The sequence below is a fragment of the Rhinichthys klamathensis genome, unplaced genomic scaffold (genome assembly GCF_029890125.1).
Source record: "Rhinichthys klamathensis goyatoka isolate OS25496 unplaced genomic scaffold, OSU_Roscu_1.1 h1tg000109l_1, whole genome shotgun sequence".
Taxonomy (NCBI): Eukaryota; Metazoa; Chordata; class Actinopteri; order Cypriniformes; family Leuciscidae; genus Rhinichthys; species Rhinichthys klamathensis.
Genome location: NW_026606647.1, coordinates 4533336 through 4560464, shown reverse-complemented (window position 1 = coordinate 4560464; position 27129 = coordinate 4533336). Strand labels below are relative to the sequence as shown.

The following is a 27129-nucleotide window of genomic DNA, read 5'->3' as shown; positions in this document are numbered from 1 at the left end:
TGCAAAATAGTTTAGAAGTTGGTCATGCAAATCAAACAATATATTTTCTTTTGGCTATGTGAAAATTGTAAGGCAGAGCATGAAAGGAGCCTGGCGAGATCAAACATGAATCTTGATGAAGGAAAAAACATTAGGTCACACAAGAGGTGCAACTTCAGCTTTGCTCATGTTACAATTTATTCTATTACTAGCCTGTAACACGTACACATACTGCTCCCAAACTCTACGAGCATTAAATATTAAACAGTATGAACATTAAACAGTAGGCTACTTATTAAAAAAAACATTATAGAATGAAGTTTACACCTCTGAGTCCTGACCCTTGAAGAGATTAGGGATGACATTTTGCAAGCGCTGTCTAGCTTAAATGGACAGTAATATGTAGAGTTTATGACTCGGAGTTAATGGTGTTGTGCTTCCTGTGTGTACATTTTGCTAAATGGACCTTTGAGTCAGTAAATAACATAATTGAGGCTTTTTTTATTTAATACAGAATACTGTATATGCCTTGTGGCGAGATGGTGGAAAACAGGCATTGGAAAATATAGTGACAAAAAAAGGCATTTAATACTTTCTGACAGTTTCATGCCTTAACTGACTCCCACTGAGTCATTTATCAGTAAAAATGGGCATTTAAAAAGCAAAATTGAAAAATATTTGACATCCCGATTAAATATTTAGCATATTTTTCTTCATTGTTCAGTTTCTTTCAGCATACCCTAAAAATCTTACGCTGCAAATTAGGGGACAGAAGAAATAAATTTAAGCCTGATAAATACTGCAGAGAAATAATTACTTCTCAGTTCAAGCTGTCCTTGCAGCATTATTGATGTATTTGTTAGATCGGCTCATTAGATATGTCTTTTAATATTTATCTTCCAATTACATGTGTGGAGCTTGTTGACTTCAAAGTGATTGCTTATGGTGTATAACCATCAAAGACGTTCAGGAACAAGACAAAACAGACAGGGAGAGACTACAAATGGCTTTTAATGGGTCTGGCAGCACAGACAAAGATCGGATGTGATCCCTTTAGATTTGAAATTGCTTATAGGCATTTAGAAAATATAAAGAATTTAAAACACAAAACTGATCTATGAAGGGTGATTTGAAACATTATGAGGTGGCTTTGCATCTTTGATGTAGAAAATAAAGACTGATTGTGGGAGACTTTTCTTCTTGATCAACTTGAATCACTCATTTGAGCAGTCTATATAAAAAGAAGATACAAATCTTCATTCGCATCATATATCAGATTTCCCTTGCAGTCCTGGCGTTTTCCTGTATAAAAACTTTAACAGTTGAGGCTGTATTGTTTAGCACTACTACCCCAAACTATAAATTACAAAAAGTAGAAACACAAAAGCAGCAAATCTCCAGTACTTTGAATGAAAAGATGAGTTTCTTGAGGTTATTTGTTCCCTGACAAATACAATAAAATTTTCAGTCATATACTAAGTAATTGATAAATGTGCCAGAAAAAAAAAGAGACGTGTCCTCGTCTCATCCACATGTGGCATCACTGCTGTTCCTGATTGATCTTGATCAGTCTCTTACTTTTTTGGATGCTGTTTTAAAAAAAAAGAAACAGGTTGCATGACATTAGATTAATTCATGAAATTTGAAATTAGTGTTTGGTTTTTTGTATTAAGGTTTCTATGCATTATATATAAAATAAAAATTATATATATATATATATATATATATATATATATATATATATATATGATATAAATATCTATACAAAAAAAACAAATAAAATAAAAAAACAATAATATTGTGAAATATTATTACAATTAAATGTATTTAACAATTGAAAAAACAAATATATATATATTATTTTAATGTATATTTTTAAATACAATTTATTCCTGTGATGGCAAAGCTGAATTTTCAGTAGCAATTACGCCAGTCTTCAGTGTCACATGATCCTTCAGAAATCATTTTATTATGATATCGGTGTTGACACACTTAAAAAAAAAAAAAAAAAAAAAAATATTTCAGGGAATAAAAATTAATTTACATGAGGATGCACCATTAAACACATGAAAGCACCTTTGGAGGAAATTAGCAAAAATTGCACAAATACTGATAAAGTAATTTAGTACAGGACAGCCTTTCCCTTTGTTTTCTTTAAATGTTTAAGCCGTGTGCAATGATTGGACGATAATTTTTGTCAACGAGATCACCAAAAATCCACAGAAGAGATATGTACACGTTTTAATATTTAGACAACTTCTATTATTAATTGCTATCAGGATGTAACCAAAAGGTGTTTATGGAACAAATTGTCTACCTTCAATTCTTGCTAATTTCTTATATATATATATATATATATATAATGTTTTACAGATAAGTATGTGTACAAATGTGTTGTGAAACACTCACTGCAGCACCGAGGGCTTGGTCTAGGTCTGCAATAATATCTTCCTCATCCTCCAGGCCCACCGACAGACGAATGAGTGTATCACTGATTCCCAGCTTTTTCCTCTCATTCTCAGGAACTGAAGCATGAGTCATAATCGCTCTGAAAAAGAAAAGTGCACCATGGGAAATGAAGGTGCAAGGTCCAATCAAAAACTCATTTTAAGGATCTCAAATCTTGTTTTAAATCATGGTAACATTGGTGCAGGTGCAATATCAAGAAAGATTTAGCAAGAGATATAGCAAATAGTATTGTGTGAAATCTGTCTACTGGAGCCTTATCAGTAGAGCACGTATGCGCCGAATACCTCTGAAGTAAACAGCCATGGCAACTTATTCTCTGAATATGTTCCAGGGTCAATTTACATACCCTGAAAGCCACCTCAGGTTTTGGAACCAAAAGTTGACATTAGCCGCGCAATCTGTGTAAATTTACCCAGGTAAATTGGATAAATTGTCTGGTGATATTCCAAAAAGCAGATTAAGTGTTGTTTCTGCAATTTCCCATTTTGTACAGTCCAAACCTGCTCCTGGAGGGCCACTGTCCTGCAAAGTTTAGCTCCAACTTGCCTCAACAAACCTGCCTGGAAGTTTCTAGTATGCAAGACCTTGAATAGCTTGTTCAGGTGTGTTTAATTGAGGTTGGAGCTAAACTCTGCAGGACAGCAGCTCTCCAGGAGCAGGATTGGACACCCCTGCTTTAGTACATCATCTAAATTATTGCGCCCCCTTGTGGTCATAAAAAAAGCCCTCTTAAACAATTTTTAGGGCTCACACATACATCCACACTTACTATACCAAGCATATTTGGTATATGCGTTTCACAAACCAAAAGATTGTGAATAAACTTCATGATTTTTTTTTTGCTATATGCTCTGGATTTAAATCAAATCTTCCCTCAGAACAGTCAGTGGATTTGGATAGTGTTCTCAGTACTTACGGGTGCTCTGCTAGACTCTCATAACCACCAAGACTTTCAGCAAGCGCAAACAACTGAAATGCAAAATACAACATAGATTCTTTAAAAATGTAGGATGGAAAAGATTTTCAAACAATATGTAGTTTAAACGCACCTTCAGATTGCTGAGGAAAGTTGAGGCGTGCTCCAGTTTTCCTTTAATGTAGAAAGTGATCATCCCAGGACAGCCTGTGCACTGTCTCTTTGTCAGCTCGTGCTGAGGGTGAGATGGAAGACCTGGAGTAGAATAAGATGACAGAGTCAATCAAGTCTGACTGGAATCTCTCAATATCAGTTACATTTGAACAACAGGTCAATGTTGCCCGCAGGTGGTAGAATACCATTGAAGCTCAATACACTAACATTCAAAAGTTGTTCTTTTAAACTTTCTATTCATCAAAATGCAGTCTTTTTTATCATAATACTTCTTTCAAATACATTAAAACATCAACCCTAAAATTTGTGGGTAGTGTATATAAATTCACAATATCACACTCATGCAGTATTATCGACTCAACCAAACATTTACCATTGCCTTCATTTGAAATCTTATTTTCAGACGGGTTACTTGAGCAATCACCAACATATGTCATTTTCACCCAACACACACTTCTATGTAATGTGAGGATAATAACACAGACACCTGGGAAGATGACTCTGTCCACTCTTGGGTCGGCCTCTAGAAACTGTGCCGCTGCCAGTCCGTTCTTAAAGTGCTGCTTCATTCTCAGGTGCAGTGTCTTCAGACCCCGGTTGCACATATAACAGTCAAATGGAGAGGGAACGGCCCCAAGTGCTAAATTAAAGATAGAGGAAGAGAGATGGCAATAACCCTTCTACTTGTGCTATGCTCATTTTCAGTGTTACAGCAATACATTTTACACAACTGCTTAGCAATGAGACTACAGGTAATAACAAAAGTGAAATATTGCCAGCAAACATTAAAACAGGATATTACCTTCAACTGAAGACAAGTAACTTTCTTTTCAAGTGAATGAAAGGCATTTTCTTGTCCCTTACAAAAGACCCCCAATAGGGTAGATAAAAGAACTTCATTCTTGCTGGAATTCCTTTTTCGCAAAGAAATATTTGAAGATTACACCCGGTGTCTCTCTCTAGCATATTAAAACACAACATCTTCTGTATGTTTTTGTGCATTATAACACTAAACTGAACCTTTAACACTCTTTGGTGATAAGCTCAGTCGTCTTTGATTCCTTGGCCTTGAGATTGCCTCATTAAAAAAAAAAAAAAAAAAAAAAACACCTGATAGTACAACAGCAATCAGGTTTAGTACTTCATGGTGTAACCGATGTTTTTATGCACATTTGTTTGTTTGTTAAGATTATATTTCAAATCAGCATTAAAACAACAACAAGATGACAACAAGAAAATGATTATTTTCCTTCAAAGCTTTAAAGGTGCATCTGTCCAAAAAAAAAAAAAAAATATATATATATATATATATATTGTACCAAATGAGTATTCATGTCACAGTCTGTGTGTTTAGCTCCATTTTCATGGACTTTTAGTTTGTCTTCAGTCACATGTTTCCTTTGTTCTAGTTTCCCACCATTAATCTGTTACCATGGACACTCATTTATTGATCACACCTGCTTGACATTTAGTTTGTTATCTTGTGTATAAATGCTCTCTGTTTTCAGTTCCTCATTGTCTGTGTCTTGCTACATGCTGCACATTACCGGCTTCTCATATTGGATTATTTGAGTTAGTTTTCTTCATCATCTGAACCAAGCCAACAATCATCTAATGCAAATGTGCATTGGGCCTATGCATTTTATTATATTTTATACATTGCAAGCCATTTGTTCTCCATTGTTAGTACTGTCCAATATTCTGGCTTTATTTCAAATGGTAATAAACTTCTCTTATTAAATAACATGCTATAAACTGCTTGTAAAATACACTACAGCCCTTTTGATCTTGAGTCATGCCATTTTAAGTCATGCCATAAAGAAATGAGCTGTTGGCCAACGATGTTATCAGACAGATTATCTCCATAAAATCAAAATTGATGATTCTTGTTTTTAACAAAATATTGCAGTATATATTGTGAATGATTTATCTGTGCACATGATCTTTTTTTTTTTTAAATTCATATGTCCTCATAGTCGTTAAACAAAATACCTTCCCCTCCCTCTTACAGCGACATCTCTGCTCTTTTATGATGGCGTGTTTTTCAGTGTGAGAGCGGGACAACCTGTCATTTACAGGAGATCACAGCCATAGCAAACCACAACGATCCAGTCAATTCCCTGATGCACAAAATCAAGTCCCGTCCTACATTTTTTCTTCAAGAAGCCGTTTCACTATACGTCACAATAGTGAAGAAAATACTATTGCGACTTCCGTTTCATGCTGACTTTAACGGTTTCAGTTTAGATTAAAGTCCCCCTGTGGTGGAAATCAAGCTTTTAATGTTGTTTATGTGTCTATATGGTGTTTTTAATATGCTTTAAGGCAAACCATGTGCAAAAGCATATTTCAACAGCATTGCGGAGTACTTTCTCCTTAAAACTGCAGTGAACCAAAGACAGTCTCAAAAACACGGATTGAAATCGCTGGGGTTTCTGACATTACAAACTACCTTGTAACCAATCACGTCAACGTTTGATCGTCAACGAGTGGATCTCTGAGCTGGTGTGAGTGAGCGGAGGCGGGGCTAATTGCATAATACAACCGCATATACTAAATGAGGCAAGGGTGTAATTACATTCAAGCTATTTTAAGGCATGAATAATTTTTTTTTTCAACATTTAAATGTCATTTTGGTGATCAAAGATTAGTTTTAAGGGATAAAATTTGACTACAGGGGGACTTTAAGTAAAGACTTACCATTTTGCAAAAACTTCAGGCGTTCATAGAGGTCCTCACGGCTGAGAGACATCAACCCCATGACAACATCGCTGTGTCCTGGAATTATACCGATTATTTTAACTTTGATCAAGCATGTTTTCAATTATATAAGGTTTATATCTAATTTTTCATTAGTTTTTACCATTCATGTATTTTGTTGCAGAGTACATGCAGATGTCTGCTCCAAGTGCAAGAGGGCGCTGTTCCAGTAATAAGAAAAATGGTGAAATAATTAAATGAATACCTAGTTCTGTAAAAGAAAACTCTATCCTTGCTTGCACTGGAGTATTGTACACAACTTTATAAATTAAATTGTTACATAGTTAAGTCACCTTTTAATTGTCTTTCATATCCCTAGTTATCTACTCTATAAGTCATTAAAAGAACATCAGCTGAGAAAATAAATGTGTATAGGCCTACCTGAAAGTAGGCTGACATGAAAGTGTTGTCCACAACAACAATTGTGTCCTTGTTGTGCTCATGGACAATATCTGAACAGCCCTGAATGTCCACGACCTTCATAGTAGGGTTTGTGGGCGTTTCAATCCACACCATCTGTAGAAACGGGGATATTTAGTTCCCCCATTTTAGTTAGAAAGAAACTTCCCAGAGCTGATTAACACACATTCTGTCAGCTTTAATTGTGTAACTAAATATTTCCATATCCACCCACCCACTTACTCACAGTAATTTTATCAGAGGCGGAGCTATATACTGCTGAGAAATAAAAGGAAGATTTAAAAACCTGATTGTGTTCTTTAAAAAAAAAAACAGTTTTCTCTGCCAGGTGTACCTTTGTATTCGGTTTTAAAGCTGCTTTTAGCTCCTCTAGCTTCGTGAGGTCAGCAAATGAGACATCAAGGCCAACTTCTGCAGCAATTTTCCTGAAATATCGGTTAGTTCCTGGTGGAGGGGGAAAGGTGACAGACTCAGCATCTCTCTTAACTTAATCTCAGCTTTTTACTCTCTTTTCTATCAAGTTTAAATTGTTTTTTAGGAGCAATAACTCACCTCCATAAACATCATTCATGCACAGAATTCCATCTCCGGCCTTAAAAAGATGTGTAATGGTCAAAGTTGCAGCCAATCCAGAGGCAAGAGCGAGACCTGTTAGGAAAGTCAGAGCTTTAGGTTTATGGCAATATCATTTGTAGATAATATTAAATGATTTTGTGTTGGTGATGCACTCACAGTATTGTGCACCATCCAAAGCAGCAACTGCTTTCTCAAGACAGTTTCTTGTGGGATTTCCACTCCTGCTGTACTCAAAACCCTGGCAGATAAAACATTAGAGGGAAAAAAAGTGTTGAATTCAAAATACTATGCATACACAACACAAGTGATTTGAATTGTGCAAATAAAGTGTCAAATCTGTGAGTGAGCAATAAAGAAATAATGTAAATTCATAGAAAAGTTTTAAAAAAATATCACAAGTAAACTGCAACGTTGTGGTTTCACTCCAAAGAGAAACAGCTCACAAGCCAGCACATGCATTTATTTGAACCACCTGTTCTCATGACTCATACGGTTGAGTAAATACTCAATCAACTTGCAGCATCTTTGCTGATGTAATCTGTAACCACCAGATCCTACTTATTATGTTGACTGGTTTCTAGAGGGGTTTGGAGCTGGGAGACCAGTTTAAATCAGCTATTTAAACTATTTTTTAAGCAGGGCAATAATATACTTATGACATCAACCTGTGGTGTTGTAAAATGTCAATTTAATTTCGTCAATTCATGAAGTGTTAACATAAATAGGCATGACTTGTGTTTAGGATCTTCCAACAAAGTAAAAGCCCCTCTAAAACCAGCCTAGAGACCATCTAAAACCAGTAAGCCGGTTTGACTGGTTTCAGTACAAGCTGTGCTTAGTCACTCAGCTTATTTCTGCGAGTCATTCATGATCACCCTTCACAGCAAAAACGTCAGTGTTATTTCAACTCCCATAGTGTTAAATTTAACACTTTCACAGAGTTTATATAATTCTCACCCGTCCAGAGTTAAATTAACACTTTGGATAGTGATAATATTTTAACTCCATAATAGTGTTAAAAAGTGTTATTTCTTAACACATTTATGAGTAATTTTTACACTACACGTGTTATTCCTTGGTGTTAATTCCTAACATTCAGTCACACTTTAATAGTATTTTTAACTCTTAATCGTGTTACTCCCTTACTCTTAAAAGTGTTAATTTAAATAATTCTGTGTTATTATAATAACACTAGTGTATTCAAGATAGTTGTTACATACAATGTTCTGAAAATGTCTTTTCACCATAGGAAAAAAATAAACGTACAAAGAATTCAACTTTTTTTTTTAATAAAGGCAAAATATCCAAGCACCATACAATTGAACTATGCACATTTACATAGAAAATAATGGTACAATGTAAAGGCTATCATCTTTACCATAAGCACTTTGTAAGTCAAAAGGCTTATAAATTTGAAGAGAGTCTGCTTTCATCACATCCATTTCATCACTTTCGAACACATAGTATGAAAGTGCTCATTAAAATGGTCAACCATAAGCTTGTTCACTATGAAGTAAATCACACTGTTGACTAAAAGCATTTTTTTTAATTCTGCAAAAAACAGGCATTTCCTGTTCTGTGCTACTGCAAATGACTAACCCGGCTCTCTACTGATCTTTACCCAGTTAGTAGAGAAGATGTCTTTGGCTTCAGCGGGAAGAGCTTGGGCAAACATTTCACCATTTTCCTCATTGTCCACATTAAATGTTTTCAAAGGTCCGTACTCAACATGGTTCAAAGGAGATGTTTCCCAATTAGATGCTATGGACATTTGATGTTTTTTGGCAAGTGATACTGTGATGTTCTTGAAGTTTTTAAGTGTGCTCTTGAAAACCCTGTGTTTTGCCTCGAATCTCATACTCCACATATCTATTAATGGTTAAATTTTTCGAATACAAGACGGGTAATGTAACACAAAATGATGTTTAGGAATCAGATTCCTACTTGGATACAAGTGTTCTCAAGTTTCTCAGCAGCTTTTAGAAGTCGGCACAGCTCATTTGTCGGAGTCAGTTGTTTGGCCTCTTTGATGACTTGAATGAGGTGTCCCACTTCTCAAGCATCTTGGAGGCCATTTCAGCACCAAACAGCAGCAGGAAGTCTTGATTCACCTGTTGATTATACACACACAAGCATATATATGAGGCTAGAGCTCAGTGCATTGGTGTGCTTAGTGATTTTTTTTTTAATATCAGTGTGTGGTATATTAAACCAGTTTAAATCAAAATAAAGATTTTGGGAAAAAAGAACACAGTAAATAAGCCAGGAAGATAAATGATTGTGTATTTTTATGGCTAACATCCCACAAAACACTGGTTATTGAATACTTAAGTTTAAATAAAAGAAATATACAACTCACCAGTCCTTTGACATCCAAAAAGCGTGGAAATGTTTTGAAGACATCTGTGCTTCTTTGTGGGTCATGCACTAGGTCCTGACGATGTTGAAATGTCATCTTCTGAAATACACTTGCTTCATCAGGAGAGTGAACAAGAAATGAAATGGCCTCCCTGCAGGCATCTCCATCTAGTTGCTCAGGCAGTGTGGTTGCTGATCTTCGGCGCTTTGGTCCTTGTGGTTGATACACCGAGGCTTCCTTGACTGGCCGTTTTCCTGCAGTCCTGGAAATGGTTTTGAGGCGCCATGCTAAATATCCAGTGCCCTTTTCCCCATCATAGAAATGCTCCTGTTACATTTAAATGAATAAACACAAATAAATCACAAAATGATCTTACAGAAAGTGCAGATGCAGCATTGTGAAACAAAAGAACAATTACTTAATGGATTTTCTTTTTTCAAATTAATTTGCAATATCCTTATAACCCAAGTAATTTCAAATCAGGGCACTATTATCGATATTGTTGTTGAATTATCAAATCTTTTCACTTTTATAAGCAACTGTAATTACTTTATAATGAAAACTACAACACCAACGCCCTTTTCTGTAAATTGGGTGCTGTGTTTTCTTAAGGTTTTAAACTTACATAGCCATTTGGAGAAAAAGGATCCTTCAGTGAGGGAAAGAGAGTAATAATTCCCAGGGCATACTTCTGCTGACGGGAAGGAAACCTGCTATAGAGTGAAGAAAGTCAATCTTCAATAATTCCTCTTTATATAGTACAATAAACATTAGTTATATTATTACAAGATTACATCCTTTTTTTAAATTCCTTTGTAATAAAAACCTTTTTAAATCTTACCCATGTCTCTCAGTCATATCACTCGGCAATAGGTTGACAAGCTGTCTCCGAGTGCGGTGCATTAGTGAATTTTCTGACGTGTATTCTTCAAGAATATCCTCTCCTCCAGGCTTCTTAAGCAAGGCCTTTTCTACCATCTACTCACATAACAGGAAAATGAAATTTAAGTTTTATTGTTCAATTCTTTCTATTAAATAAAATCAGAAAAAACATAGCACAACATGTCTGTATGGTAAAAATCTAGGAAGGGGCAAAGTAATAACATTTTCTTTGATAAAGAGTTTGGAACCAAATGCTTCAATTGTTGATAATCTTAATTTAGCATGACACCTTAATTTGATTTACCATCAATTATAAGAAGTTTTCAGCTCTCAATTACCTCCTTTGCCGCCTCTGACACGGAAGCCTTTGTTGCAGAACTGCTCATGTGTTCTTTGCTGGATACATTTCTGCTTGTTGTGGGAATACTCAGTTCTCTAAGGTCACTGTCACTTGAAGAAAGGGATGTGGTATCCGTGAGGGAAGATGGTGTTGAAGATGGTGGTAAAGGAGAAAATTCTTTAAAAAGAGAGAATTTGATTAACTTAACTTTTTGTGGCTTTACCAATTTTAGTATAAACATTTTAAGTTACCCTAAAGTATTTGGATGATATTTTTTAGTAATCAGTAACAAACTTGTTCCATCATTGCCCACTGCCTTGTTCGTTCCATAAAGAAATGGTAAATGGTAAATGGACTGCATTTATATAGCGCTTTCACAGACCCAATGGCCACCAAAGCGCTTTACATTTGCCTCACATTCACCCATTCATACACTCATTCATACACCGACGGGCGACGGCAGCCATGCAAGGCGCCATCCAGCTCGTCGGGAGCAGCTGGGGTTAGGTGTCTTGCTCATGGACACCTCGACACTTGGTCAGGTGGAACCGAGGATTGAACCACCAACCTTCCGGTTTGTAGACAACCCACATGAACCACTGAGCCACTGCCTAAAGAAAGGTCAATGTCAGCAGCATCAAAGAGCCCCATCCATAAACACAGGTTTTCTTAATGACACCTACCTTCATCTGAAATGCTGCACTGACGTACTGTCAGGCACATGTCTGAATCGGCCTCCAACAGCTCTAGAAGAATGTCTTCCTCTACTGCTGTCTCAGTTTCATCAAAAATGTCAAGTTAAGCCTCATCAGGAAGCTCAAACTTGTTTTTGACTATAAAAAGAGAGAGTGTAACAAGATAAAGTCACCTGGAGCTAGTTTTAAATCATCCTACTTAACTATTTTCTTGACTTGTAAATGTTAAAGAATCTGCAGCAAAAGTATACTGCCATGTACTAACTAATGTTGATTACACTATGAACTGTCATTAAAAGTAAAGCCCTGCAATTAAAATAAAATGACAACATTTTAATAAACTGTTAAATACAGCCAAAAGTATTTAAATAGGTCAGCCACAGATAATCATGTACTGTGATTTGTTGCAAAAGTGGCTATTTCGTTTGGCCTTTAAAGGATGGCTATTTACCTTCCCTGGTGAATTCTGAATAGGTGAAGCCTGAGTGCAATTTGATGTACTTCTTGACACTACGGTATTTCACCTTCAGCAACATGGTAACATCCTGAAACTGCACCTAGTGGAGAAAAAGTGAGAAGTGGTTCAATCTTAACTGCAAGGATATACCGGTATGTTAGCTTATGTTTAAGTGGCAAACAAGCAGTGAAAAGTGCTAATAAGCAGTGCAACATATTAAAAAAAATATTCTGGTTTGAAACATGATGCCCTGGCAACTTTTTTGAACTTCAGTCAGAAACCAAGCATTATTAAAAGTTGTTTGCTTGTCATTTTGCGAACAGACCTGATTTTCTTTTTCATATGGATCATGATGTTGCGGCTTCGGCATACGTTTTACCCATTTAAGAAAGTATATCACGGCAGAATTAGTTTATTTTGGGTTCATACCACTTGCATGCATCCACCATAGCCCAAAACTCTATTTAGAGAACAAACATTTTAAAAGTTGTTTGCTTGTTGTCTTGCGGATGGACCTGATATAGGCTACCGTAGTATGAATTCAAACGTTTTACAAATCTTCATCACGATGTTTGTATTTCGGCTTAGTTTTATCAGTTTATTGCAATTAAAAAAACAGTTAAATCTGAACCTCAAATAACGTTGGCGCCGACGAAAAATTTGAATTATCCCTGCACGCAGACATGCGACGACGCCACATAAAATTAAACGTTACTAAAGGAAACACTGACCATTCAGTGGTTTTCTTAAATGTAACGTTACAAACACAGTTATGCACATGTTGTTAGCGTTATATTAAAACGCGCTGGCGTAATTTTACAGTTTTTCAGTTGCTGAACTAGCCTAATTTGACTGTCGATTTGCAAACGTTAAGACTAACATTCTATAAGTTGATAAATGTGGTTCTCACCCTTCTAACCGAATATTCCTAACAGAAATGTCCTCTCTCAACCATCAACTAACGTTAATTTAAATAATAAAAACAACAAAACCGACGACGACCCCCACCACACGTTAACTTAATCCACACGTTTGCAAATCGACTGCATCACACTCCACTAAACGTTAAAACATGGTTTAAATACCGACTAACGTTAACAGCCTTTATAAGTTGATAAATGTGGTTCTTACCTTTTAAGCCGAATATCCCAATCGGTAAGTGAAGAGACGAGTGATTCTCCCGCTCGTCAATGAGCGCGAAAAAACCGGATGTGGAAAGTAACTCAAAATTAGTGTATACTCCTGACTCCTTGAAATGACGCCCCCCACAGAGCTTTTTCAGCACTGCAAGTGTTAAAATAACTCACAAATCAACACCCATTCACTCGGAATAATTTACACTGGGAATTTAACTCAAATTAACACTAAAGATTTTGCTGTGTTGGTATATTAGTTTATATTTATACATTAATTTATGATTTAAAAAAGAAAATCTTTTCTTTCACATTAAAAGTCCTGCCATTGTACATTTCATATCAAACCCATTTAAATACCCTGATCACAATAACAGTCGCGTTCTCCATTCACTCGATCAGTACACGCATCGATTGCGTTCATAACAACATACAATCTCCATTCAAATATCGGACTAATACGAAACAGCACTTAATATATTCTCAATGTCAAACCATTATACAACTTACCGCATGTTTCCCCGGACCGTGCTGTTTAAAGGTGGTAGACAGTGAAATGGGAGGCACTACGGCCATAGAGTTCCACTGCTCCGGCTCTGAACCAACGTGGATCGCATCTGTGGCGAACGATTTAAAGACCGGCTGGAAGCCGGCTGAGGCTGAGCTGCTGTCGTTCTGCATGTGTGAAGCCATGCGCACTCCGGATATGGCTGACGATGAGATTGAGATACAGCCCTGAGATCACAGAAGAGTGAACAGCTCTCTTACTTACTGTAAATGATTAACAGTAAAAGGAGGGTTATATAGCAACAAAACCTTCCTACGCCAATCACTACACGTGTAGTGTCGGGGATGAAGTGGATTGGCGATTACGCAGGGGCGTGCTGGGTCACGTGGTCAGTGTTCAGCGCAATGATAGTGATCTGATGATGCAACATCACAAAAACTAAACCAAGCTGTCCACTGAGTGCTTTTACAACCATAAAGTCCAAGTTCTTCAGATAAGATAAACTCTATCTATCTATCTATCTATCTATCTATCTATCTATCTATCTATCTATCTATCCAAGAGTCATAAAAAGTAGCCTATGACCTGCTGCGGCTGCAGGATGAAATGACTGCGGGGGCATGTGAAATTGTTAAGGGGGCTTAACTTTATACCATCAATGAACAATCAATACACACACCTCGCTTTGGAACAACATGTTTTTAAATGCAGCGCTCAATAAAACACTCCATATGCAACTGCACAGGTAACCGCGTAATAAAAGCCAGCATAATGTATTGTTCATATATGAACTCTTTCACGCTTAAGTTTAAAATATTCTAACTGACTCACCAGAGTGAGTTTTTATTTTAGAACGTTCCCCCTTAACAGGGACTTTAAGCAACAGCCTCTGGTGGAACGACAACGGCATTCTGTCGTTCTATTGCGCATGCGCGACATTAACTGCTACTTCGCGACGTTCTACTGTAACCGTCTACAACGGGAGAACAGCTGATTTGCCGTAGTCGATACTACGTGACAGATTAAGAAAGTTAATGTTATGTTTTAGGTTATGTGGCATTATAATCGTTTCTGTATATCATTAAATGCCCAAATCAACCCTTCTCTTACTTTTTAAAATCAGTTTATTTTTTGTATTTTGTCTGATGATTAAATTATCCCCTATGCCGTCCTCTTTACTGTTGCTTAGTGATTTTTGCGCTCTTTAGCTACGGCAGTTAACCGTTTACTTCCGGCTGCCGTTGCCGTTCTATCAGCAGCTGTTGCTTAAAGTCCCTAATGTTTCCATGGCAACGTGTCATGTTTGTCACGTGACACACCGCAGCCACAATAATGAATGACAGATGTGTATCGCTTTTATTTCGTTTTTCCTTTTTTATTCAAAATATTCACAAACTTGCTTACCATGTCATCAACTATCTGATATTCCGATTGTCAAAAATGTGTAAGTGAGTGTGTTTGGTCGTTTAAAACCTTTATAATGGGCGCCACCATGTTTCTTTGCGCCGTAGTTCAGAGTCCTGTCAGTCATCAGTTTCTTCCGAATTAACGTTACATGTTTGTCTGATATGAATAACACACGTTGGCAAATTATATTTGAATAGATTGTTATACAGTACTGCTTCCACAGACATCCGTGTGTATTTTACTCCAACTCCAAATGTATTGTTTTACTAGTGCTTGTGTATCTCAATGTCTGAAACCTGAAATAAACATTATGAGGTTGAAAACACTGCATAGTTTTGATATATGACAGCGCTGAGCTCGTCCGTCTCTAGCTCAGTCAGTGCCAACCAACGCGCAAATCTGGTAGTGATGTCACGTAACTGAACAGTATACATCCCATATGGGACCGTACCGATCAAAAGGTTAAACATTTCATTTGTAACCATGAATACAAAAATGAAACTGAGGGGGCAATGCCCCCTTTTGCCCCCTCGTGCCGCCGGGCCTGTTAGTGGCATGAACCTTTGACAGCTATTGAGAAGATTTAACAAAACAAGTTGTCAATTTTTTTCTGAATGTATATGGGCAAAACAAATATAACAAAATTTTGTGGAAATTCAAATTATTTGACCTTTGATTTTAATTAATTCATTAATTAACTTGCTTAAGGAGGCAAGTCTCCTACACTTTCTAAAATCACCAAAAGTTCAATTTATTTAATTACTCCAAGCTATAGCCAAAGGAAACTAGAGAGGAATGCAGTTTGGCATGTCATTTTGGTTTTGGGCACAGCCTAAAAGTATGACCTAACAACAACTGTGACTCCACCAGTTTTATACCAGTTTGACAGCAGTACACACCTCCTCTCCTTGAGGTGCGCTTTTGAAAAAACCACATGACTATATCTTTAAACGATGACAGGGACATGTTTGGTGCTTTGCTGTTTGCCATCACAAGTGTTGCCTCAGTACAAGGTAAGTCCTGTGTGTTTGTTTCAATTAGTTCCAGCTCAATCGACTCTTGATTCTGCCTTGATACATTAGATACATTGTATACACTGTAGGCTATTCTTTAGATTCAAGAATGACATTTTAACTCTCTACTGCTATCTAGCTGATGAATGCATAGTGGGAGTGATTGGGGAGCGTGTCCTCCTTCCCTGTGTTTATAATGGGGTGAAAAATTTGACCTCCTTCCACATCTCATCTGAATGGAGAAGAGGAATGAAAATAATACACACTGCGGTCTGGATAGAGGGACGAGTGGACAATCAAAATGTGTCCCACAGTATCCGGACTACAGTGTCATCTTTAGCCCCAAAAACAGGAGATTTCTCCATGGTGTTACACGATATACATTTATCAGACACACATAATTACAGTTTTCATCTTAAGCCTCACGGCGAAAAAAGCAGCTCTCTTTGCACTGTCTGTCTCGCCGTAGCAGGTAAGGATAATATCTTTTTTGCAACCAGACTATAACTTTGACTTTTTATTCGAAGTATTTTGGTTTCAAGCATTCAACCTATTTATTTGCATGCAGGCCATTTCAGCCATCCTACTTTATTAAGACAGAATGGAGTGGATGGTGGCGAAACCAGATTGTTTTGCAACTCCAGAGGAGGATTTCCTGCTCCATCCATCTCCTGGCTTGTCAACCATACACAGTGTCCTCCAGAAACATTAGTCACAACATATATAAATGTTCTACCACAGTCTGAACTCTACAACATCACAAGTGTCCTATCCATCAACATATCAGCAGACACTGCCGTAACCTGTGTCATAGAAAACAACCTGCTGAACGAAACTTTAACAGCAACGAGCAGTAAGTATACCTCAACAGTTTCAGTAATGGTGGTGGGATTTTTTACATACACCAATAATATGTCAAATAAGTGAATGTGTAATGTGAACAATACAGTAGTCTGAACTTGATTCAGCCTGAGATGTACAGCAAACACAATACAGTGATGAACAATATGAAGACGTGAGTTTTGTGTGTGTGGTCAGTTGGTGTTCGTTCAAGTACATCGGTGGTCCGGCTCTCAGAGCACATGTGGGCGTTCAGCGCTGCTCTGTGTGTGGTTGTATTCTTCCTGGTGGCTGCGTCTTTGGGTTTCCAGAAGAAATGGGACCGAGATAGAAAAAGAAAGCAACACAGATGTGGAGGTACCAAAGACCTATTTATATGATGGTCTAATACTATGTGGATTTGTTATATGACGATCATGTATTTGCGTTGCAGATGATTCATCTACACTGTAAAAAGTGAATATGGGTGTAAGTTGGATTACTAGAACTATTTGAGTCTATGTACTTCGTATTTCTGCTTTCCTAATCGTAATTGATTATTGTACACTCATTCAACTTGAACGCATAGAAATTCACTGACACTCAAATATCTCACTTTCACCCAAAGTATAATTTCCCTTTAAGGCCACCTGCGTCAGACGTTTTTTTTCTGACGTCATGACGCACGAGCCTGTCTGGAACTTCTGCTCAACCGCCATTTTCTTTTTCTCTCGCACTCGGATGAATAAGGTAGGTTGGAAGTTTGTTTTAATTAATATACTCGAATATGCAACTTTTGGACGTGTGTATTAGTTGTTTATGAGTTAATTAATGTTGTTTGTGAACATGAATACTAACGAAATCGTAATTAACCGAATTTTTGAACGTTCGTTTGCGAAATAGCGTTACTGAATAATGTTCAGCTTAGATTCTCTGCCCGAGCCCGAACTTGTCGAGTCGGGCCGATATTTCCCGTCACTATCCTCGAGCCGGGCCCTTGATCTAGAGACGTGCACTCCCAACGAGTGCGGCGCGGGACTAAATTTGATGGCCGGGCGCGGGCGGTAATGCACTCACTCTGTGTGCGAGTTGTGGTAGAATAAAACGAAACTAGAAATATTTATGAATAAAACATATAAAAACGAATACATTTTTATTTATGTTTCATCCGCCTAGCTCGAGGTGTTTCATCCAGGAAAAAATATCAGGGGTTTCCATAGTAAAAAAATGTTTGTTTTTTTGTAGAAATAGTTGTATTTTCAAAACTAATTAATTACTTGGCCTGTAGCAAATCATTTTCTACCACTTAAGTTAAATACTACAACATTTTTCTCCCCTTAGGACCGAAAGCTTTTTTCATGTTTGACAACTGAGGACGACGATTGCTATAACGTTACATGGTAAGTAATTCTATTAATTTAAGTAATGCAGAAATTCTTCAAATTTTGGATCAGGTACGTCTTGTGTGTTTTACATTAATATCAACTAAACAATCTTATTTTAGTCACAGTATGTTCAACAGTAACATTTAATTGTTAGCCTAAATACTTGTTTTATAGCTTTGAAATTGTCATAACCACCCAATCAAAATGGACAATTTAAAAGTGATGGTCCACTCATAAAATAAAAAAATGCTGTTAATTTACTCACCCTCAGGCCATCCAAGATGTAGGTGACTTTTTTCTTCAGTAGAACAGTAAAGAAGTTTTTTTTTTTTAGCTGAAACTGTGGTCCATGGTGATTAATATATAATGCAAGTCAAAAAGCGTCACAAAAAAAAAAACATACAGGCAAAACAAAATTAATACCTGTGGGTCCTGACGATTCATTGAGGTTTAAGGTTCACTGAAGCGAAACGATCGTTCTATGGAAAAAACTGAACATTATTTACAACATTATTTCTTGTGATTACCTGTGAACAGCCTCAGCAAACAGCCCTGAGTGCGTTCATGGCAATGTTGCATGTTAATGTTCTTGTTTTTTGCACAGACTGATTGTTTCAGTTCCTAAGACCTCGATGTATTGTCTGGAGCCACGTGTACATTTTTTTTTTACTCTCAAAAGAGACGGTAGCCATTCACTTGCATTATATGAACCACAGAGGACTACGGTTTCAGTTAAAAAAGTGATATACTAAAGAAAACAATATTCTATTTTTAACGGTAACGTAGACATCAGTGTTTTTTTGTATATCTGAATAATGATTTTGTATACTTCTGTGATGTACTTTGGCCAGTCATTAATACAAACTTTTATAGTTTTGTGAATGTTTATATTGTCTTGTCCTTTGCCATCCTCGGCGAAATCTGATTCTCTATTACAGATTACTCAGAATTTTAAAAATAAGAAAAATATTCACAATTGCTTTTTCACAGACTGAAAACATTCACACAAAAAAGAGTGTCCTGAAGGCCCTCATCGTTTTCCTGGGGGGAAATCCTCAAGACCTCATCAAGGAGTACTTTGTGAGTTGAAATTCCGCATATTCTATTTTGATTTTATTTTTCAGAAAGTTTAAATTTGTGTTTTGTAGTTTTGAACGCAAAATGTTTTTTTTTTAATGCACACTACTTTAGGAGAACCAGCGAGATGATTGCGAGGGTGAGCTGGAGCACCTCACCATGGCGGTGTATGTTATTTGGAAGGAGGGGGGAGAACATCACGAACCACCGGCTGATATAGGTGTCGTCATCGAGGGTGTTAAAGTTTTGAATGAACTACCTTTGTTCACAGCAGCTTGTGCCTTGCTTCTCGGGATGATATACATCATCAATCTGGCTTACCCAAAACCACTTCGTTTTACATGAGGTATTCCAGAAAGTTCTCTTGCAGCTTGATGTCACCAAAAGTTCAAAGTCTTTTCAGTAGACTACAGTGAACTTGCTGTAATGTTTGAATGTGCATATGTCTAGTCTGTGTTTGAAAGAATGTCTCCGTTTTAGTTGGATGTTTCATTTGTTTTCTTATGTTTGTAGACTATCCATTTGTTCATTCATATGTCTAGTATGAATGTGTAGTTGTATGTTCGAATCTGTAGTTGATTGGTTCACTTTAAATTTAGGGCATTACCTGTAAGGTGTTCTAAAGCACTTATCATACACTTATGGTTCTAATTTAAGAATATATTAAAGGGATAGTTTACCTAAAAATGGTTCAAGTTGTTCCAAACCTGCATGAGTTTCTTTCTTCTGCTGAACACAAAAGAAGATGTGTTGAAGAATGTTGGTAACCAGACAGTTGACGGTACCCATTGACTTCCAGTATTTTTTTTTTTCTGCTATGGAAGTCAATGGGTGCCGTCAACTGTCTGGTTACCAACATTCTTCAACACATCATCTTTTGTGTTCAGCAGAAGAAAGAAACTCATGCAGGTTTGGAACAACTTGAGCCATTTTTGGGTGAACTATCCCTTTAATTGTTTTTTGGGCATAGGGCATAACCACTATGTTTTTATATTTATTTTTATAAATGTATTAGTGGCTCAGTTTTGAGCATAATGCTGTGCAAAGACAGCTTTGCAAAAAGACTGTTAATGGAATGGATGTTAAGTGTGTCAGTAAATTAAATTCCATTGGCACAACAAATATGAACAGTTTGTAATGATTTCTCAAAGTTTGTAATATGAAAAATACTGATGGCGTATGAAATGAATTAATGTTAATAAATATTTATGAAGCAATTTGAGTCTTGTGTGATTGACCTGGTGAAATTAAGTTGAGAAAATATAATAATTTAAGTTGATAAAACTTATTTTTTTTAGGTGTTACCAATTGAAGTATTTTTTTAAAGTTGATCCAACTGTAGGAAAACTTAATACATTTAAGTTGGAATGCAGTGAAATTAAGTCAGACCAATGTAAATAATAGGATTGAATGAACTCAAATAATTTAAGTGTGATTGACCTAGTGAAATGAAGTTGATAAAACGTGATAATTTAAGTTGAGAAAACTTAATTTTTTTAGGTGTTACCAATTGAAGTAATTTTTTTAGGTTGATCCAACTGTTCACTTTTTACAGTGTAGCGAGGGCACTGACATGATTGTGTTCGATTTGGAGCAATGGGCTTCCCTTCCAGAGACAGATGTGTAACATTGTAACACTGTGATTGACTGGAAATGATTCACAGTTTCATAGTCTGAATCAGCTTGAGATGCATGGCACAAACTTTTCTCACATTGAGTATCCTCTTTTTTCCATACAATCAGCTAAACAACTGAGTGGAATAAAACGTGTCAAGCTAAGAATATGAATTGATCTGAATTCAATATGCAGAGATGAACAGCTCAAACTATTTTTTATTATTAAGTATCAAGGCATGACACGTTCTTGCTACAGCATTTTAAGATATTTGGATGAAACATTACATTTTTAGATTACGCAACATGTTGTTGGGAAAGAGCTCACTTGCATAACTTCACCTGTTTTTCCCAAAGTGGTTAGACAGGCTTGAGCAGAAATGCAGATGAGTTACAGTGTTAGTTATATGTTCCACTGTTATGTCATTCTCTCTGTTATCTGTTAAGGGGTGCTGTTGTGACTTAAGACAATTCAAATATATTTAGCAGCACTGATTGTAGCAGAAGGACAATTTTAGCACCAGTTTCATATAAACAAAACTTGCTTTCAATCACTGTGTAATATTTTAACTATTGTATTAGAGTCAGTGTAAATGGAAGGCCCCATGAGACAAAATTCATAACTGTATTGTACATACAATTTTAATTGTTTATAACAGAATTAGTAACAAATCGCAAACTGTATTGCACTTGTTCTTGTCAGTAATTCAAATGTTTTTGCTCTGTTGCAATCCACATTAATACTTTTAGTTACCCCGGAAGATAATTACTTTTAAAAGCACAAGAACATGAGTGAAGGTACTTTATAGGGATGTTAGCTTCTTTTTTTTTTTTTTAACAACAGGTGACATCATACAGTGAACAGAATAAACACAGCACAGTGGGACCGGAATGTCACCTGTCACAGGTCCCCTACCCACCCACGAACCAACCCAACACAGGCCCAAAAACGAGGACAGACACACAGACACATGCACACCAACAGACATTCACCAGTACGGACACACAACTTACAAAATAAAACAGTAGAAAGGGTAGACAAAGTAAATAGAGATGGGCAGGGAAGAAGACAAAAAGGGAAAGAGACTAAATGAAAATTTATTTTATAAAATAAAATAAAAAAGGGGGGGGGGGGGGGGGGCTGACCATTTTAGCTTTTTAACTATTTTAACATGCTGAATGTGTAGTATTGTATAGTAAAGTTCAGTAACTGTGTTTATCTTGTTTGAGGATCCATTAACACGGATGTCTTCATCACTTGTCATCCATTGATTTACAAATCATTTGTATGTACACTACCATTCAAAAGTTTGGGGTCGGTACGATTTTAAATACTTTTAAAAGAATTCTCTTCTGCTAACCATGGCTGCGCTTATTTGATTAAAAATACAACAAAAATCAGTTATAGTATTAAATATTATTCCAGTGTAAATCAGCTGTTTTCTGTGTGAATATATAGTAAAGTGTCATTTATTCCTGTGATCAAAGCTGAATTTTCAGCATCACCAGTGTCAGTGTCTTCAGTGTCAAATGATCCTTCACAAATCAGTATAATATGAGGATTTGATGCTCAAGAAACATTTATTATTATTATCAATGTTGAAACAGTTGTTGGTCTGTCAGTTGTACAGTTTTTTTTATTTTTTTTAGGATTCTTTGATGAATAGGAAGTTCAAAAGAACAGCATTTGTTTGAAATAGAATCTTTTGTAACATTATAAATGTCTTTACTGTCCTTGATAAATAAAAGTATTGATTTCTTTCCTCCAAAAAATAAAAATAAAATTCTCACTGACCCCAAACTTTTGAACGGTAGTGTACAATAAGTGAATGTTCTTCGAAAATACATTAAATCAAGACAGAGATGACCATGTCATATTGGGAACTGAATAGCTTTTTGTGAGTAGCAGTTTTAAATAACTCCTAAAGCCCTTACTTTAAATGATCTAAAATGCAACAGTTATCAAACTCACCTATGTCAGCAATTATTCAAAAGCCTCCTGACCCATCTTTTGTCAACTTCACCCCTGCATGAAAAGAGAGCGCAGTTACCATGCCAACCCATACAACATTGTACATAACTGGTCACTAAGCCAGAAAACACATCTTTGTGAGTAAACCACAGAGATTATGTGATTTTAAAACAACAACAAAAACTCCCATTCCATTCTTAAGAGACCAAGTTCCTATTTTTTATGGATTAAACATACTGGAATTCCTGAATTGTTTGTCTTTCCAATCCTGGAACAATATTTTTAACTAATTATTTCTTTCATTAATCAATGCTGCTTACAGTGTTAACTATAATCCAACACAATCTCATGAAAGTGCTTTATTTCTCGTGCCATTTATACGCCAAAAATGTTTTTTTTTTGCGTGCGTATGCTACGCACTTTAAACCCCTTTGGTAGGATTATGGGTGCGGAGTGCGTGCGTATTACACAACATAAAGTCCGTATCATCTGCAGGCGAAAACTGCGTATATGCACGCAAAAACTATTTTTGCCATATAAATGGCACAAGAAATAAAATTTGTGGTATAGATACGCACTTTCATAAATTACCCATGTAACAATTCAATTTACTCCAATAGTTGGCAAAAAAAAAAAACAGTTCTTTAGGCTGTAATACAATGGCAATATTAACAGGCATTTATTTTGACTCCTCCCAAGTCCTTTACCATTCCATCAGGAACTACATTTCCCATTAACCTTTGCCTGGACACATTATCATGTGATTACATCCACCTGTGTGTCATTAGCTTGTTAATATCTGTATGTAAGCCCTGTATTTTCTCTCACTCTTTACAACGACTTGTATGTGTTACACTGCATTTCTGAGCATTATTTCTGGTTTTCAGTGTCATGTTTGTGATCTTCTTGTCTCCATGAATTTCCCTGTGTCTTGGACTGTTATTATCTGGTTTGCCCTGGGGTTTTGACCCTATGCTTGTTATATGGATTGCGATTGTATAGATTACCCTCAATAAAGCTGCCTTTGGATCTACAACCCCAAGTCTCTGCGCAGTTCCGTAACACTTAATAATATCATGCTTAATATTTTTCTAATGCACCACTTTACCTGTCCAGGATTAACTTTCCAATGTTTTAACCACTATATTAAGATGTTAAAGAAGGAATGAAAGACCTCTTTTATTTATTCCAAATATAATTTTTCATTGTAAGAGCATCAGCAAGAGTACAAATTGAGGCACTTGCTGTTCACAGTCCACCGATGAAGGCTTCACTCTAACATCTGACATGTGCTGACTAAATCTGCCATGAATCAAGATTTAATGTCCACTGCAGTACTTTGTCTGTACGAGTGTTCAGCCCTCCTGAACACTGTTAACACTGTATAGATCATGCCGTCGCTGTGTAGTGATTGGGATCTGCTGACGCACATCAGCCAAATACTGCAGATCTACAAGCAGAAGAGGAAGTGTATGTTTGCATTATGCTCAAATGGCTCTATATAGCTCACAATTTAAATTAATGTAAAACACTGAAACTCACCTATGTCAGCATATACAACAGATTCCTCTGACCCAGCTTTGGTAATTACCTCCCCCCTGCAAGGAAAGAAGGCACAGGTACCAAACCATGATAATCCATTTTAATGTATGCATAACCTGTAGCAAATAAGATAGAAAGCACTTACCAAGGGTTAACCACAGAGCTGTGACCCCAGGCCACATAGCTGGCGGTCTCATCTCTTGCTGGTGAAGCAGTGGCCACATATACCTGATTATCTACTGCCCTGTGAAAAGGACACAGATTGTCTTACAGGGGAATGGAGAAGGGAGAACTGAATAGTTCAGGAACTCTAGGTGGTCTGGGATACTGACCTCCCCCTCTGCAGAAGCTCCCAGTGAGCTGGTCCTGTGGTCATATTGAAGGCACCAGGATATACCAAAAGCTGGCAACCTACATAGACAGAGATGTGAAGAAATCCCATCAAGCATAAGTTTTTATTCAAAAAAGCATAAGTTTTCATTTTTATTTTATTCAAATGTTCACATATACCATTTTAAGAACTCTCACCTTTCTTGGCATAGATCTGTGCAAGCTCTGCAAACCTGATGTCATAACATATTCCCACACCTATTTTACAAAATGCTGCAAAGAAAGACATAAACTGTGTGACTATACATCTGGGAAGAGCAAATATATAAAGGTAACATTGGAGATGTTTACCAATATTTATAAGGCAATAATTGATAAATGACCAATATTGAAATGATAATATATTTTTTGTAGATACATTTAAAATAAACACAAAAACATAAATCAATTGTTTTAAAGGCTTTAAGTGAATTTAGGCATCAGGAAATTATAATGTAAACACAACTGTAAATGGATTTTCAGATTAAAACTTGCTAAATATTACATATAACACTGTTATTAATTTATTAGTGTTTTTACAAATTAACTAAATGTAAATATGGGGGAAATAAGTATGCACAAAAATCCAGTATCTTCAGATATATACCCAACATTGATACTGATAAATTTATTAAAAAATCTCTAATATTGGCCAATGAGCAATATAGTACCAATCTATAGGTAACATGGTGAAGACGACTATAACACTCACGTGTTTCAAACATGGATAAACTGTTTCCTGGACTTAGTGTTTCAGACTCTTGAAACCGTATTTTCCCAGGTACATCAATATCAAAGAGGTGAATCTGAAGGAAAGGGGGGGGGGGAATTTTCTTAAATTTGGAGTTTAAGAAACATTTCTTCTTATTATTATTAATGCTGAAAACAATTGTGTTACTTAATATTTTTGTGTCAACTGTGATAAGATTTTTTGATGAATAGAAAGTTCAAAAGAACAGCGTTTATTTGAAGCTGAGATCTTTTGTAACATTATAAATGTTTTTTTTTACTGTCACTCACTTTCCTGTGTTTGACAAGCAGCTTTCCATCAGGTCCAAAAACTGAGCAGGTGTTATAGAGCTTCCCTCTATCCTCCTCAGGAATGGAACCTACAACATAGACACAATCATGTAAGAGACTAGAAATGAATGGCATCAACCACACCAATCTGCTGGTTTGTGTCTGAGGGTCTCACCTCCCACTAAATAGACCCCACACTCCTTGGCTGCCTCTGACAACACCTGTGTGGACTCTCCTGGGATCTTCTCAGCATACTCAGCAAAGAACCCGGTTCCATAAGGGGAGTTGAAGCACTCCTACAAAAAAACATGGATAAAGGATTATTAAAAATCATATTGTTCCACAAACCAATGTTTATGTAGCAATCAAACACATTCATTATGCATCAGTGGTGAAGAGTAATATACAGTAGTCAACATTTGAAGTGGATCAAAAAAATTAATCAAAGTTGTCCTAAGACAAGAACGGGTATTGTTCAAAATCCATGTATAACTTTCATGAAAGATTTTGATCCCCTTCAAATGTTGACTACTGTATAATCTAAGATAGAGAATGTAATACTCACAGGTAAAACTACAACTTTTGCACCTTGGCCTGCAGCCTCCTTCACAAGTTGTTGTGCTCTTCCCAAGTTGTCAGCCTTAATCTTTGACACATGTAACTGCACCACAGCCAGACGAAACTCTAGGGGGGCAGAAGATCAAGTTTGTTTATTAGCTGCTCCAGGATAAATGATTCACTCTTATAACTTTTTCAACCAGCTGTCTTTTATCTGTTGGGTTTTGTTTTGGAACTCTGCGCTTTTGTATTTTTGTCAAAGCAGATGCAGTCAAACCAAAAATAAAAACATGTTTTTAGTTTCATTGTAGGTTTGGGTGATAGAAGCTAAAAGCACAGTCAACGCATGATAAGTGAACTACAAAAGCTCAAAACATTTATAAAAAAGTGTTTTTTAAGTTCAAACATTTGCACATTTAATCAGTCCAGTATGAACTTTTCAATGCAAAGTGAAATGAGGGATGCAACAATCAGCAAATAAAATACATGGAATAGTATAATTCGAAGACACAACAAAATATATATATCTACTCACTCGACATTGCCTTAAAGATACCAGACATAACAGGCTACTGCTCAGAACAGACCATAGACATTGACAGTCATGCATTGCAGGTTTACTTTACGCCCACTAAAATACGTTCAAAATAAAAGTCCTCGGTCAGAAGTAATATTTTTCTTCGTG

The 27129-nt window shown here is 36.4% G+C and overlaps 3 protein-coding genes across 3 annotated transcripts; 1 reads left to right on the top strand and 2 right to left on the bottom strand.

The window, feature by feature from the left end:
* Positions 1–1475: 1475 nt before the first annotated feature.
* On the bottom strand, positions 1476–13870 carry cth (cystathionase (cystathionine gamma-lyase)). Its single transcript, XM_056253989.1, has 12 exons — positions 13671–13870; positions 7451–7532; positions 7271–7366; positions 7053–7162; positions 6680–6814; positions 6402–6459; positions 6239–6316; positions 4026–4178; positions 3498–3619; positions 3365–3417; positions 2389–2527; positions 1476–1568 (listed from the first exon to the last, which is right to left on the bottom strand). Exons 1-12 carry the CDS (start codon positions 13851–13853, stop codon positions 1554–1556), a joined length of 1224 nt encoding a protein of 407 aa, XP_056109964.1. The 5' UTR covers positions 13854–13870; the 3' UTR covers positions 1476–1553.
* Positions 13871–15943: 2073 nt separating this feature from the next.
* On the top strand, positions 15944–17381 carry LOC130087616 (T-lymphocyte activation antigen CD80-like). Its single transcript, XM_056254025.1, has 5 exons — positions 15944–16088; positions 16228–16560; positions 16657–16941; positions 17127–17285; positions 17362–17381. Exons 1-5 carry the CDS (start codon positions 16010–16012, stop codon positions 17379–17381), a joined length of 876 nt encoding a protein of 291 aa, XP_056110000.1. The 5' UTR covers positions 15944–16009.
* A 6733-nt stretch (positions 17382–24114) lies between these two features.
* Positions 24115–27070, bottom strand: nit2 (nitrilase family, member 2). Its single transcript, XM_056253690.1, has 10 exons — positions 26980–27070; positions 26452–26570; positions 26062–26182; positions 25887–25975; positions 25579–25672; positions 25026–25100; positions 24830–24908; positions 24643–24741; positions 24498–24553; positions 24115–24405 (listed from the first exon to the last, which is right to left on the bottom strand). The coding sequence occupies exons 1-10, from the start codon at positions 27005–27007 to the stop codon at positions 24311–24313; spliced, it is 855 nt and encodes a 284-aa protein (XP_056109665.1). The 5' UTR covers positions 27008–27070; the 3' UTR covers positions 24115–24310.
* Between the last annotated feature and the right edge of the window lie 59 nt (positions 27071–27129).